Source organism: Lampetra fluviatilis, chromosome 19, assembly GCF_964198595.1.
Source record: "Lampetra fluviatilis chromosome 19, kcLamFluv1.1, whole genome shotgun sequence".
Lineage (NCBI taxonomy): Eukaryota > Metazoa > Chordata > Hyperoartia > Petromyzontiformes > Petromyzontidae > Lampetra > Lampetra fluviatilis.
The window spans coordinates 9643623-9657315 of NC_136293.1; the positions used below are offsets into that span (position 1 = coordinate 9643623).

The 13693-nt window shown below is 44.9% G+C and overlaps 1 protein-coding gene across 2 annotated transcripts in view; it reads left to right on the forward strand.

Moving 5' to 3' along the window:
- The window catches only part of TMEM131 (transmembrane protein 131), a 108788-nt gene that overhangs the window by 3783 nt on the left and 91312 nt on the right, over positions 1-13693 (forward strand). For both annotated transcript variants that reach the window (XM_078864997.1, XM_078864998.1), the window contains exons 2-3: positions 5748-5812; positions 10619-10659. In XM_078864997.1, coding sequence (XP_078721123.1) covers positions 5748-5812; positions 10619-10659 — 106 coding nt within the window. The remainder of the gene's footprint in view (positions 1-5747; positions 5813-10618; positions 10660-13693) is intronic.

A 13693-nucleotide genomic window follows, 5' to 3' on the forward strand; every position in this document is an offset into this window, starting at 1 on the left:
CTGTCGTTTTAAGAGTTACCTTGTGGGTATTGGACATATGACAGTTGCAGTGACTCATAATGCAAAATATTTACCAAAGAAATCCACAAGATACTTTGATGAGGAGAGTTCTGCTACATCAGGATGCTTTGGCAATTCGATTTATGTGCATTTGGCTTTGTATGGGAGGAGACTGGAGAACCTGGACAAAATTCACTTATATGAGGGGGTAAAAATCGTCATCACGTGTCATGTTTGATTAATTTACAGCCGTGTCATGCATTGAAATATTGGTGTGCATCATTTTTTTGTTCTTTTCACAAGTCTCCAGGATGGTCCATAATTTCTCAGCATACACTTACATCACTCCAAGGAAGGAATTTATAATCGATATTTAAATATTGACTTAAAGCTTTCGTGACTGCAGGAATTCATATTCTTTGGGTCTTTCGGTAAAGTCACATAGATAGGTTCAAAGAAAAGAACAAAAGATACAAAAAACTACCACGTTTCGATCGCAACACAAGCGTTCGTCATCAGGAAGAAAAAAGAGGGAGAAAGTTGCTGAGGCAGGCTGTTTTAAAGGTTTAAAATGGGTGTAGCCCAAGGGTCATAAACGAAGTAGTGATGTTAAAGTGAGAAATTAGCATGTTAATATAAGATCGGAGGACGACCTCCATGACGAGGGCGCGGAGGTGGCTGTGTTAATGTGAAAGATTCACATGTTAATGGGAGATCGCAGAGCAGCAACGTCGAGCTCGGTGGCTTCTCTGCTATCTACCATTAACATGCTGATTTCTCACATTAACATCACTAGCCCCGCCCACTTAGTTTATGACCCTTGGGCTACACCCGTTTTAAACCTTTAAAACAGCCTTCTTCAGCAGCTTTCCCCCTCTTTTTTTTCTTCCTGATGACGAACGCTTGTGTTGCGATCGAAACGTCGTAGTTTTTGGTAATTTTTTATTATTTTTTTAAAAACTATCTACGTGACTTTACCGAAAAACCGAAAGAATAATCGATATTTATATTGATGTTTTTCTTTATGCACGTGAGGGCCTTTGAGGCGCCAATAGTGGCAGGGCTGAGAGTTGAATCAGCAGTAGGGCTTGAGGTACCATGAGAAGCAACTCATACACTGCCATATCATCACGGAGTACGGTGGTGCGTTTGTTAATTACTCATTAGGAAGGTAAGGGGGTGGAGGGGTTTCAAGCCACGTTGTTTTCCCAGCCATGACCAACACCGTTGGGGAATTATATCTGATGTGGTTCTGTCCCCCCTTCCGCCTTTCAACGACCCACTCTGACCAGCGTGGAAAATATCCTCAAACAAACGCCATGACCAACATGTTTAGGAGAGGGCTTCATCCAGCAGTAGATTGACAAAGGACTGTGAATTATTACTGTTTACATTCGTTGCAGTCAGTTGTGTTAAATATTAATTCAAAATAAGTTGCACTTGATGGATTCCATCAAGTCACCATTATGGAGTCCATTCAGTTACGGTTTTTGGGGAAATTGGTGGCACGGTGGGCAGTTGTTCATGCGCTGTGCTCTGAACCCGGCAACCTGAATTGGATTCCTGGCCACAGCTATCATCAGTGGCGAGTGATATATGAACCGGTTTGTAGCCACCCCTTTACCACCTGTATTAACCAGTGTGGTAAAGTATGGTCACATGAGCCCCCATGGACCAACAGGGAGAGGGGATTCCATCCTGACCAGTAGTGGATTTACAAAGGGGATGTAAGTTGTAAAGGGTAAAGGGCTGTCTGTAAACTCTTCACCAAATACCATACACATTTAAAGGGCCACTTTTATTTACCAATAATGTCGGTAAATGTTTAGTTTAGCTGTTCAGTTCTCACAACTTCCTGGCAAATTTTACCCACTGACGACCTCTCTTCAGCCGCATCAACGTATAGGAAAATTGGGGCTTTTGGCCTGCACTTGTTTCCTGCCAAACAATAAGTGTTACTTGCCAGCGTATGTTGGAGGAATTACAATGGTAAAATGCTGCAGCATTGCCGTTCAGCGTGTTCAAGCTTTGATGGGCTGTGTTGTTTCGGTTTAGTCTTAATAGTCCAGAGGTAAGAGGATGCCTTTGAACAATAATGTTCTTGGATTCTTAACTGCTGTAGCGTTACATAATGTAGCCGCTATAGCACGTGTTGGCGAGTGGCGATTAAAACGCAACATAATTAAATTACTAATTTAAAAGATAAATCTGCATCATAAAGCATGGGCCCAACATAATGCAGTAAATTTACTCCAAGCGTACGCAGTGTACATTTTGTGGGATTTAACACACTTGCCGAGTGACTTTTGCATTGGCCTTTTTGGCCGCGGTGGTGACTGGGCATATCTGGCAGCGCAAGCTTGTTACAACATGCGGTGCTTCTTGTAATCAGCCCTGCTGCCCAGTGTCACCGTTATTTGTTATGCTATTTGAATGTAGATTTTTCTTTTGGGTGGGTTGGAATGCTTTTCTTTGGCTTAACTTGATAATGAAAATCAACATCTCAATCTGCTTAATGAAGAAACGTTTTTAATCAGGGCATAATACTCACCGTGACATCGATCCAAAACATGGACCTTAAGAAAGAAAACAGAGCCAAACACTAATAAGTGAACAAATAAGAATGGAGAGAAGCATATTTGGGATAACAATGAGAGACATTAAGAGGATTACTTGGATGAGTCAAAGACGGCGAACTGCTCAGAAGAAGAAGTGGGCTTGGGCAGGACATTTTGTGAGAAGGACGGTCGAGACACACTTTGGCGTGGCAGCCAAAGGAGTGTCCGCCGCAGAGATGTAGCGATGAATTCGGCTCCTGTGCAGCTGCTCGGTGGATTGCTACATCACAGGACTATGAGAGATGCTAACGGCTAGGGGGAGGCCTTCATGCAGCAGTGGGTTGATCATGGCTGATGATGATCGTGAGCTGTTTATTCCCTTACCTTGCAGGGCGCCCCAACTTGAATCGTTTGTGCCCCCTGATACGGTAGAGTATTTTTGTTGATGACGCTAACACTGAGGTCAGCACGAACTGTGAACTTGAATGCAAAGTTAAAAGTATTGGCAGGTCATACATTGAATCAGCAAAATGCAAACAAGGGTGGCACTCAAAATTCTAGTTTGTTATTTTCAAGATCACACCTCCTGGCTTTATTAATTTGCTGTTAAATTGAAGCATTGCAAGGTTAGAGATGATCCCTTAACATTCACTGATTGTAAAATGCATTTCAGTCAATACACATTGTGTAGTGGCATAGACGCTGAGAAGGAGAGGTTGGGATCCTCTGACCAACATGTGAATACGAATAGAGCAGAATTAGATGCTCAGCTGTTGACTCTTTCACCAAACGTAACAAATTGAGAAAAGGGTGCGATCCAAGAAAAATTCAAGCTTCATTTTTCCATGTGCACATGAGTGACACCATGCCTGAATTTCCACCACTGGATCGTTGACACGTCACATTGTTGGTAGAGTGAAACAAGATACTAATTCTCAAAATATCATGCAAGGTGTTTGTTTCTAAGTGTCGAATAGCCAAGATTTTAACTGGGCAATGTTTGCAATATAATTTCAAGCTGATGTAGGATTGTGCGATCTTGTATTGAAAGAAGTAGGGTTGACTCAGCTCCATCAATCATCATCATCTTCTCTCTGAGGTTGGTAAAGAAAATCAAGTCGTACCTGCTGGTGCCATGCCTACCTAGGAAGTCTACGCTGGTCACTGTCATGGGCATGGGGAATTTCCACAGCTTTCTCTGTTCCATCCACAGACAACAACGCTCAATATTAGACAAACATCCAAATCTATTAATTACCTAAAAAACTTTTCTTGAGATTATATACTGCATCTCATTTGGCTGTGATCAATATGTGCCCACTTTGCAAAGTATCCTACATTCAGTCTTAAATAAACACAGAGTGATGCTTCAGCCCTCTTCTCTTCCATTTTATTTTCACCAAGAAAGATTGCTGCTGTTCCTGTGAATGCACTCAGCTACAGCATTATAAAGATGTATGTGCTGGCTAGAAAGTGGTGCTGTGCCTCAGACAGCCAATGGGACATGGAAAGCCGATGATAAAAACCTTAGTCTCATAGCATAGCATTGCTCAGCAAAAACTTTTCTGAGTTGCGGTTTTTTCTCCCATATTCATCTTGTAATTCTGCTTAAAATGCCCATGTAGGCATTCCAATGATTTGACGCCTTACAATGTTTATTTAATATATATGCATATTTGAAATAATATGACGTTTATTATGCTTTTATATAGCTCTGTTTTATGTAGATCTGATGGAAGGAATACTCAATGTTATTATGTTTGCAATGATTAAGTTTTTTCCAGCCCTTGGCTTATCCAGTGCTGGTTGAAGGCCCCCTGTGTATGCACTTTTGGTCATTGGAAGTGGTATTGAGCACACTTTAACGCTGGTTCGTGTGTTTTCATTAACATGGCGGAGGTGGTTGGGACTGGTTCAGATGTCGCTCAACACCGATGTTCTTAGCCTGAAATCGAACTCGGGTTGGCAGGTTCATAGCACAGGTGCGCTCGTCACTGGGCCACCGCCCCACGACCACATTTATATTATAATTTTTTTTATTCTCATGCGCTTTACCCACGAAAGTCAAACCAAGTCTCACGTTTCCTTCGAAGAAAGGTCCTCCGATGGAATGTTTGGCTTTTTTGGAGCATACCCATGATGCTTGGAGAAACTCCTTTGCGTTTCTGGGGATAACACCCAATGCGTCACACAGATACATTTCATAATAATGTATTTATTGCTGCCTCCTGGCAATGGATATCAAGTATCTCAAGAAGAACTCTCCTCAAAGAGGCTTTAGAGTTGATACTCGGTGAGTTTGAAATTCCAACAATATGTGGAAATACGTTATTTACGATGAGGCCGCTATTGTCAGATTTTACGATTGTGGGTTATTTCTTTGGACACATTTTTAACTGGGCATGGTGCCACACGCCTGTGATTCAGTTGCTTTGGAGGCAATTGGATCATGGAGAGGTTTCTGAATCTGGGCAAATCCACTGGGCTGTGTGGAGGCCGAGAGACGGGGCAGTACAGCAAGAGGAACTTGTGAACCCCATCTTTGTGCTGTATTCCGGTTTCCTCCCACATGCAAAGACACCCCTTAAAATTGTATATTGGGCAATCGCCACGGGAGTGTTGTGCAAATCTCTCATCCAGGAACGCCATTCGATTGTTTCCTATTTGCTTACGATTCCTAACGGGGATTGTTGCATTCTTTGAGTTGCCGGTGGGTGAAGATCTCAGTGAAGGACTGTCCTGAAGGGGAGCCGGTCAGTGTCCTGAGGCTTTCCTGGATAAGCAAATGACCCAAAGTGAATGTCTTTGACACGTTTGGCCAGAGTGTAGGAGGCATCCGGGGTATTTAACATCTTCCATTATGATTGTTATATTTAAAAACAAAACCTTAACTTCCTCTATCATTTTGAGACAAGTCCCCAGGTATTAAGACAGGGGGAGAGGTGGGTGGGTATTGTTTGGCCCGGCAAATCACGCTTCCTCTGAGACCTTGTGCGTCGTTGGGATGTCCAATTCTTTTTTTATTTTTGAGTGTATTTTTTTTGTTTCTTTCAGAGTGCTCCCTATTTTCTTTGTTGGGAAGTGGCATCTGGCCGGACTTCTTTATCCGGACAGGAATGGGCTCCTCCTAATGGCATTGGCCTGGGGTGTGTGTCTGTGTGTGTGCGCGTGCGTTTTCCTCCGTGACAGCATCAGCACAGGCCGAGGGAGTACTCGAGACTTGGCCGCTACGGGAAGGAGGAGGAATACTCGAGGTGAGTGCAAAATACACTCTCAGCTCTACACGGGATGTTCACAATGGTGAGCACACTGGATTTAGAATCCAGGGGTCGTCTGTTCAATTCCATCTCCCAGCGCAGCAGTTGAAGCAACGAAGGTGTAAGTTTCTTAACACCTGCTGCTTTCCAACCCGCTGCCTCTGACCACCCTGCAGTAGAAATGCATAGACCACAGTTGATTGGCTTGGCTGCGTGTGGTGGGTTAAATTGTGCGTATATGCTCACGACGTCTGGCCAGTGTGGAAGAGTAGGCCAGAAAGCCTCTTATTGAAGTGTCCCCCACGAGCTTCTTCTAGTTAAGGCCCTTCTGCCAGTGGTGGCTTGAGCATGCAATTGCCTGACTGCACCTTTATCTTGTGCACATGCATGTGTGGCTTACCGTGCGTGCGTTTTGTTATTGGAGAGATTAAGTGCGGTGGTTAGCACATTACCAGTTTGTGACAAAGGACTGATGGACCCGTGTTCATTTCGAGCTCTTGCGCAGCTTTGCCAATTCGAATATGAACCTCTTCTGGGCCTCCCATAGGTCGAATGAGCCATATACGAGTACCTGGCGCGGTGTGCAAATATCATGCGGGACACCAGAGGTGGCTGGGAGTGGTTCTGGCCAAAACATCCCTTGTGTGCCGTGTACCAGCCTTAATGTGTGCACACTCATTCCACTCCCTCCCAACTGTATTTGGCTAAATGATCTCCATTCCACACGTGTCACAGTATGTACAGTACGTGTAATGAAGTTCCAGATGCCTTTTAAGTGAGGTCACCTGTGTTGGTTATTGTGTAAGCACGTGTTACGAGGTTTGAGCAAGGTTAATTGGTTAAACGTTTACATTTAGGCGCCTTGTTTGTGTGTGCGAGACACTCAATGGCTAAACCACACACATCCGGCAATGCATCACATTATTGTGAGGCTGTCGAGAATGAACAATGAAGAGTCAATAAAATCCGGGATAGACGGTTTGTATATTTTTTCGCAGCAATACCGGCTAAGTATATATCGCTATTGCAAGAATCTAGCAGATAAAATAAAATGACATAATTTAGAATGTTCAGTAAAGTGAAATATGTAATACAATTCAGGATAACATGTTAAGTTGTGTATATTGTGTAAAATGTGTAATTGTGATGTAAATGTGCATGCCGCAATATATTAGTATTGGGGGATGGGGGAGGGATGGGTAAGGAATGGCGTGGGGGGTTTGGGAGTTGGAATGGGGGAGAGGTGATCGTGGTGGAGGATGGCGGTGAGGTGTGGGGTGACTGGGGGAGGGGGATCATAGGTGTGTAGGGGGTGGGGTAGTGGGCTGGTATCGGGAACAGCGTACCTCGGACCGATGGCCATAACTATCGTACTGTACAGCAGAGTACACACAACACGGAAATTGGGTAAACATTTTATATTGTTTAATCTGTACACTGACACATGGATACACCACTGCACACACCGATATATGTACCCATATGCTTTTGAGTACACAGGATTGTTGTGTGTTTTTTATGCGTTTTAATTGAAGCTCTGGCTAGACTCGAGACCAGGGCTCCAAGCCGGGGTTTTACTCACTTTTACTCAACAGTGCTGTTGAGTAAAAGTGAAGGAAAGAAGGCAACACTGGTTCTCGGGACACGTTGCAGGAAGGAACCCGGATAGGGTCTCGTACTTGACGTTGCTGCCCACAGCAGGTGAAGGAGAATAGAGGGTAAGACGGACAAGCAGGTGGATAGATGCGAGGCTGAGAGATTTAGATGGGAGAGGAATGAGTTTGCACGAAGAAGCGATACTCGCCGAAGAAAGAGCAGGGAACGGGAGTAGAGACACGGACCAGAGTGCAGGTGGATAGATGCGGGGCTTGGGGATCTAGAAGGGAAAGGAGTGAGTTTCAACGAAGTGGTGATGCTGGCTAAGGAAAGATGTTGGTGAATACAAAGAAATGAAAGCTGGATAGAGGGTTGTGGCAGCACTGGCTACGTCAGCTGTAGACGATTATAAAACGAAAAATTCTGCAGTTACAACATATTTCTCAGTGTAATGAACGGCAAATTAAGCAATTGCAAGCATCGGCGCAAATTAATTTTTAAAAAATATTCCTTTCAGTTCACTTACTGTACAAGGTTATGCAGACTTCACACGCGATTAAATATTCAACAGTGAAAGAGAGTATCCGAGTTACTGTTGTGCTTCGTTAGTTGCACAGTAGGTGCTGGTTAGGAAGTAGCTGTCGTAAAAATAACCCTTTAAAAATATATATTTGGTACTTTGTTGAAAGTGGTGCACAAGCGCGATAAGTTGTGCTGTGATGAAGGGCCATTGACCAAACCATCACCTGTTATATATTTTTCCTATTAAGGAAGTGTTTTTTGACCGATGTGATAAGGGTTTTTTTCTATCCTAATGTAATTGATTTATCGAGCAAGGGATTTTTTTCAGGAGGGGTTTTTACATTGAGATGTTTGGCCATTTCTCTTGTTAGGAGAGTTTTGTATGGGGGGGCGAGGGGCGGCAAAGAGTGGGGACTCCCATCTCTTCCAGTGCATCTGGCCAACGTTGGAAGAGGAGGAGGCTAAATAACTTGTTGAGAGGCTGTCTAGATCTGGTTGAGGCCCTTTTGGCAGTGGCGGTGTGGGCAAGAATTTGCAGCTTTGCACCTTTACCTTGGCACGTGGAAGGAAACCGAAGGAGCTGGGGAACCCCTAGCGTGGAAGGAGATGGCACTCCAAAAAGGTCTACACTCATTGGTGCAGTAACCTATTATGGGTAGGAACCACCTGGTTACATCAGCCCACAAGGGATTATTGTGTCCATCCGTCGTGCATTCAAAAATGGGAGGGGTGGGGCTGGGTGGAGAGGGGAGGGTGGGGAGGAGCTGGGTGGGGCTGGGTGGGGGGTGGGGCTGGGTGGGGAGGGGCTGGTCACCCCGTGGTGCCCTTATAAAACTCAACGTTTAACCTACTCACGCCAGCTTGTGCCCGCCCTCACAGTCGGGCATATTTGCGGAATACACCACGCCGCCGTTGACCCTGGCCATTGACCGAGCAACCCAACGTTCCTTCCAGCTCCCTCCGCAGGAATGTGTTTTCTGTGCTGTCACCTCCAGCCCACCTCGCAGGTTTGGGAGTTGCGCAAAATCTTGGGTGATCCACCAGGCTTCCGCGGCCGTGGCTGTCGTGCCTGCTGTGACGTGATACTGCCTGGGCATTTAACTGCACGCTCTAGGGAACCAGATGTGGCGGTGGAGTTGTGTCATCTGCCGTGCAGCCCTGATAAGCGATAGCGGCAGAAAGGGAGGGGGGGGAGGCCCGACAGCTGGCGGTAACGTGACCTTTTCACCTTCACCATGAAAACTCTTGCCCCATAACAGCGTAAGCTTTTTCACGGGCTCTGCCACTGCCCATCGCTGGGTGTGTTTCCATTAAAGTGTTGTAAATGTCACTTGTCAGAATAAAGATTTTTTTTTGTAAAAAAAACGAAACGCTGGGAGTGGAGTGATTGCCATCACTTGGCAGTGGAAGAGGCTGTTGGAAGAGCTCATAACAACATTGGTTTTCTTAGTAAAGTTGCCACTGTCCTAACACTGCGATCTTTATAAAGCCACCAACGTCCTATTTCCTGTCAAAATAAAACGTCCAGTTTCCTGGTTTCACAGGTGTGTGTGTGTACAACCTGTGTCATGAGCCCCTTGCACCAGATTGGAAGTTTCCATCAAGTTTTACTCATTAAGTAAAGTTACTGAGTACATTTTGAACCATTGCATGCAGATGTTAAATTAACATATACAGCCTTTGCTGAATCTGTTCCAAATGTGTTTTAGGTTGTACACTTTGCACTTTTCAACGCATTTCTGTGATTAGTTAGCATTTTTGGCACAAATTATACAGCTTCTATTGATAATTCAATTATTATTGTCCTCTCCCCGACTAAAAGTTATATTTTTGTAAGTTTTTGCTTCAAGTTGTGCAATAAACAACATGTCATGAGATGGATACATTTTAGTTCAGACCTCTCACAGCTCGTGGTGTGTACCACCCTGTGTGAGGAAACGGTTCTGGCTGGATCTATGACAACGATGTCCACAGTTGACATCCGCAGGGATTTTTTTTTTACCACACTAGTGGCACACATTTACAGTATTTGCCTTCCATACGTTGTTTATCTCATGGAATAGGCCAAACCTGAGTGAACACAAATATTCCATGCCATCTTTGATGATCAGGCAGAGAGCGTCACCTCGCTAAACTGGAGACCACCGTTTAATCACGGATACGTATGTATGTATGTGGAACGTCTTTTTCCACCTCCACCTGTGGAGGAGGCTCGTAAAAGATGCTACTGGGCAGTTGGAGGCAGTCGCCCTCCAACAACAACTGAGGGCAAAGGAGTGATACTCACAACAACGAGTGAACCGCCAGGTGGCTAAAATGCAGCAAGTTGGCACAGCTGGGGGTACCTGGGTCTGTCCCGTGTCCTCCTGTCAGCGAGCCTTTAACACTTCACGTGGCCTCAAATTACACCTGGCCTGGCACAGGCGCCGTGGTTACGTCACCGTCACTTAGTGGTATTGGTATTGGAACGTCTTTAGCACCGTACGTAGCCAACCGTGCTAATCGGAGGTGCGGAGTCAGGATATATTTGAACCCAGGATCTCAGCAGTGCTGGCTCAGGACTCTGACCTCAGAGCCGCCCATTTACTTTCCAAAAGTTCAGCTTTCAACATCAATGTAATGCTTTGCTGATGTTCCCCACACCAAATGATTATTATCCTGTGTCTTTCCTCTTCCTCCATGTAGGCGATGTCTGCCCAGAAAATCTCTCTCTCCACGCACAGAAGGTGAGACCTGGCAGTGTGTGTTGTTGCGTTTTTTTTGTGCAAAACCAAAGACTTAAGGTTTAATGTAAATAAAGCATTTGAGCACTAATTTTCTTTAATGGTTTCCAGCAATGTGGCACACAGTATAACTCTTGTAAAGTTAATCTCATATGAGCCAAACTTCAGAATAAATTTGCGTTACTCTTAGGAAGCCACCAGATTGAAATTTGGCCAAATTTATCAAGAGGTTTCCTAAAACGTAGTGACACGAACCAAAGCAAAAGGGACTATTTGCGCTTATGCAGGGAAATATATTTGCGCCGACAGCTTCTCTTCCGCTAATTCAATACTGTACTTCCCAAGACAAAAAAAGCACGTTGAAAAGCCTTACACAATCCATGTGCATGCATGGATTTTACCTAACTTTTTAGTTGGATCTTTACGTGTTCACAGTTCACATGTGACCAATTGCTTTGCCTGAAAGGCAGTGTTTGGCTGGGCAGGGTGGGAATATCACTGAAGCACGGGCGTCCGATCGTCCAGTCAGAACGAGGCTCGGGCATGCATTCTGTTTTGCTGTCCACTGCAGCATGCGTTGGGATGATTAAAAAAAGAAAATGACCTCTGTGGTAAACAAAATATCCGCCCGAAGTGTTTTGTTTTATTCTTGATGGGCCCTGGAAGCTGTATGGTTCCGCCGGGGGGAGGAGTGCTGTGCGTTCTATATTTAACCTCGTGCGTTCTGATTTATGTCTGACTTGAACGTTGCCTCTTGACCATATAAGGCATTTTACATGCCACGTTGTCTTTGGAGTATGTTTAAAAACAAACAAAAAAATCCTCTTTACACTGTACGGTGTGTTCAGCTACGGCCGCGCGTGTTTTGCTTTTGACTGCTGTGCGTTTTTTGCCTCGTCTGGAAAAGCAACTTCGTGAATGAAGAAGGCTCGAGGGATTTCCACAAGTGTGTTAGCGGTCTCCCTCGCAAGGCCCATAGGAGAAGCTAGCCTGCCGGTGAACAGTAAATGTTGGGTTGAAGTCAGGACACGCGTTCATTTTAAGCTCACTGGATAGTTAATTTTATCTAACCCCCTGTGTTATGATTGCGGCCACGATAGATGTTGATTAGAATGTCGATAATTATTTTTGCGCCTGGTCCATTTCAGCTGAACCTGTTGTTTATTAATAGACTTTGGCTTTGCTGTAAAATGGACTAGAGGGTACCTCAGCTGATTGTCACAGGGAATGCGGTGCGCTGTCCATATGCATGAATAAATACCTCCCCTTATCAACACACATCAGTAATATAATTGGGTGGCAGCATGGCACGGTGGGGTGACGCTTGTACCTCACAGCAGGGAAGGGCCTGGGTTTGATTCTCACCTCGGGAACTTTTCCCCGTGGAATTTGTCCTCCCGCTGTTCTGTATTGGGTTTTTTTCTCCCCCCCGGGGTTCTCCGATTACCTTCCATAGCTAAAAAAAACCCCACAATGTAACTGACATTAGACAAACATCCCAATGCTGGAAAAATAACCTGCACTTGACTAGAGCGGGATTACACATTGCGTTGTCACCCCCGCTACTATGCAAAACAACAAATTGGCAGGAATCGTCTGAATAAGAGTTTCGATTTTCGGTGAGGATTTCCTGGGAAAGCAAACGTAATAGATGTTAAAATGCTTGGCCAGGTGATGGTGGTGCTCAGCTGTGATCCAGCACAGTGGAGGGGTGTGGGTTTGTGGGTCACGCTATCGATGTGAAACACTATTTGCGTCGGCGTCGAGGGGTCATGCCCTGGCTCGCCAGGAGAAGGCGGTTCAGTAAAATGTGGACCTCAGCCGTTCCATCTGCATGGGATAGACCAGTGTTGCCCCCCCCCCCCGGACACACAAGCTTTCTCCAGGTGCTCCAGTTTCCCCCCTACATGTAAACACTACTCTTTAATCGGCCGATGACACGCAGAACTTTGGGGAAATTTGGCACAGCCTTTACTGCTTGTCTGTGGTTCCTTGCACCTCTGAGTCGTTCTCCCTCTTCTTCGGGAATGTGTCAATACTGATCGCTTTGCAAGTTTCAATTATTACCATAAATAATAAATATGCCCCTCCCATTTCTACTCCGGTGTTATTTTAACTTTCATTCGAATTCCTTTCGATTCATGGTTTCGTTTTGTTTTCAATTCGGTCATAAACGCACTGCACATTTAACCGGTCGTGGCGAACATCAGTGGCGAGTGATATCTGAAGCAGTTCCTCAAGCACCCTGGCCTTTGTCAGACCACACTGACCAGCGTGGTCAGGTATGATCAAACAACCCCAATGACTGACATGGAATGGGGAGGCCTTCATCCGGCAGTGCGCTGACAAAGGCCCTGTATGTTATTGTTATCATAATGAGTTATTTTGAGACAAGTCTTGTGCAAGGTTAGACGTGGAGAAATATATTAATACGCATGTTTAAATTGTTTCGTACCGTCCGTGGCCAACCGTGCTAATCGGAGGTGCGGGGGAAAGACAACAAACTAAACACAAAAAAATAATAACTTGTGCGTGTTAATGTATACAATGCTAAGCATCCTGAACAAGCACGAGTTGATGTTTCGAGTTTTTTCAAAGGAAATGGCTCTTGATGCGATCATGTCATTAACACCCACCTTAAATAACACGGAAATAATCTTGTATCCGCAAGACACTGCCACCGGCCCATGAGTACAAAGTCAAATGTAATCAAGCGGCCACTCATCCCTTCAGAGCAGTGCCGTCAATAATGAGCAAATGCTGTAATGATGGCTGCTGATTGAGAGAACTGGTACAGAGATGAAAGCCTTGATGCCATGTATATATATAAAGATTAACTTGAAGAAGCCCTGAGATTAGATGTACTCACAGTAGAGAAAATATCTGGGGGCTGGCGTACCAGTTAAAAATAACGGCAGGGGAGCACTGCGGTTGAGGAGCACTTCACAGCGGGATGACAACTTCGAGTGCCATGGTGGCAAGATGTTAACTACCTCGCCTGGTATACAGGAGGTTGTGGGTTTGATCCCAACCCTGA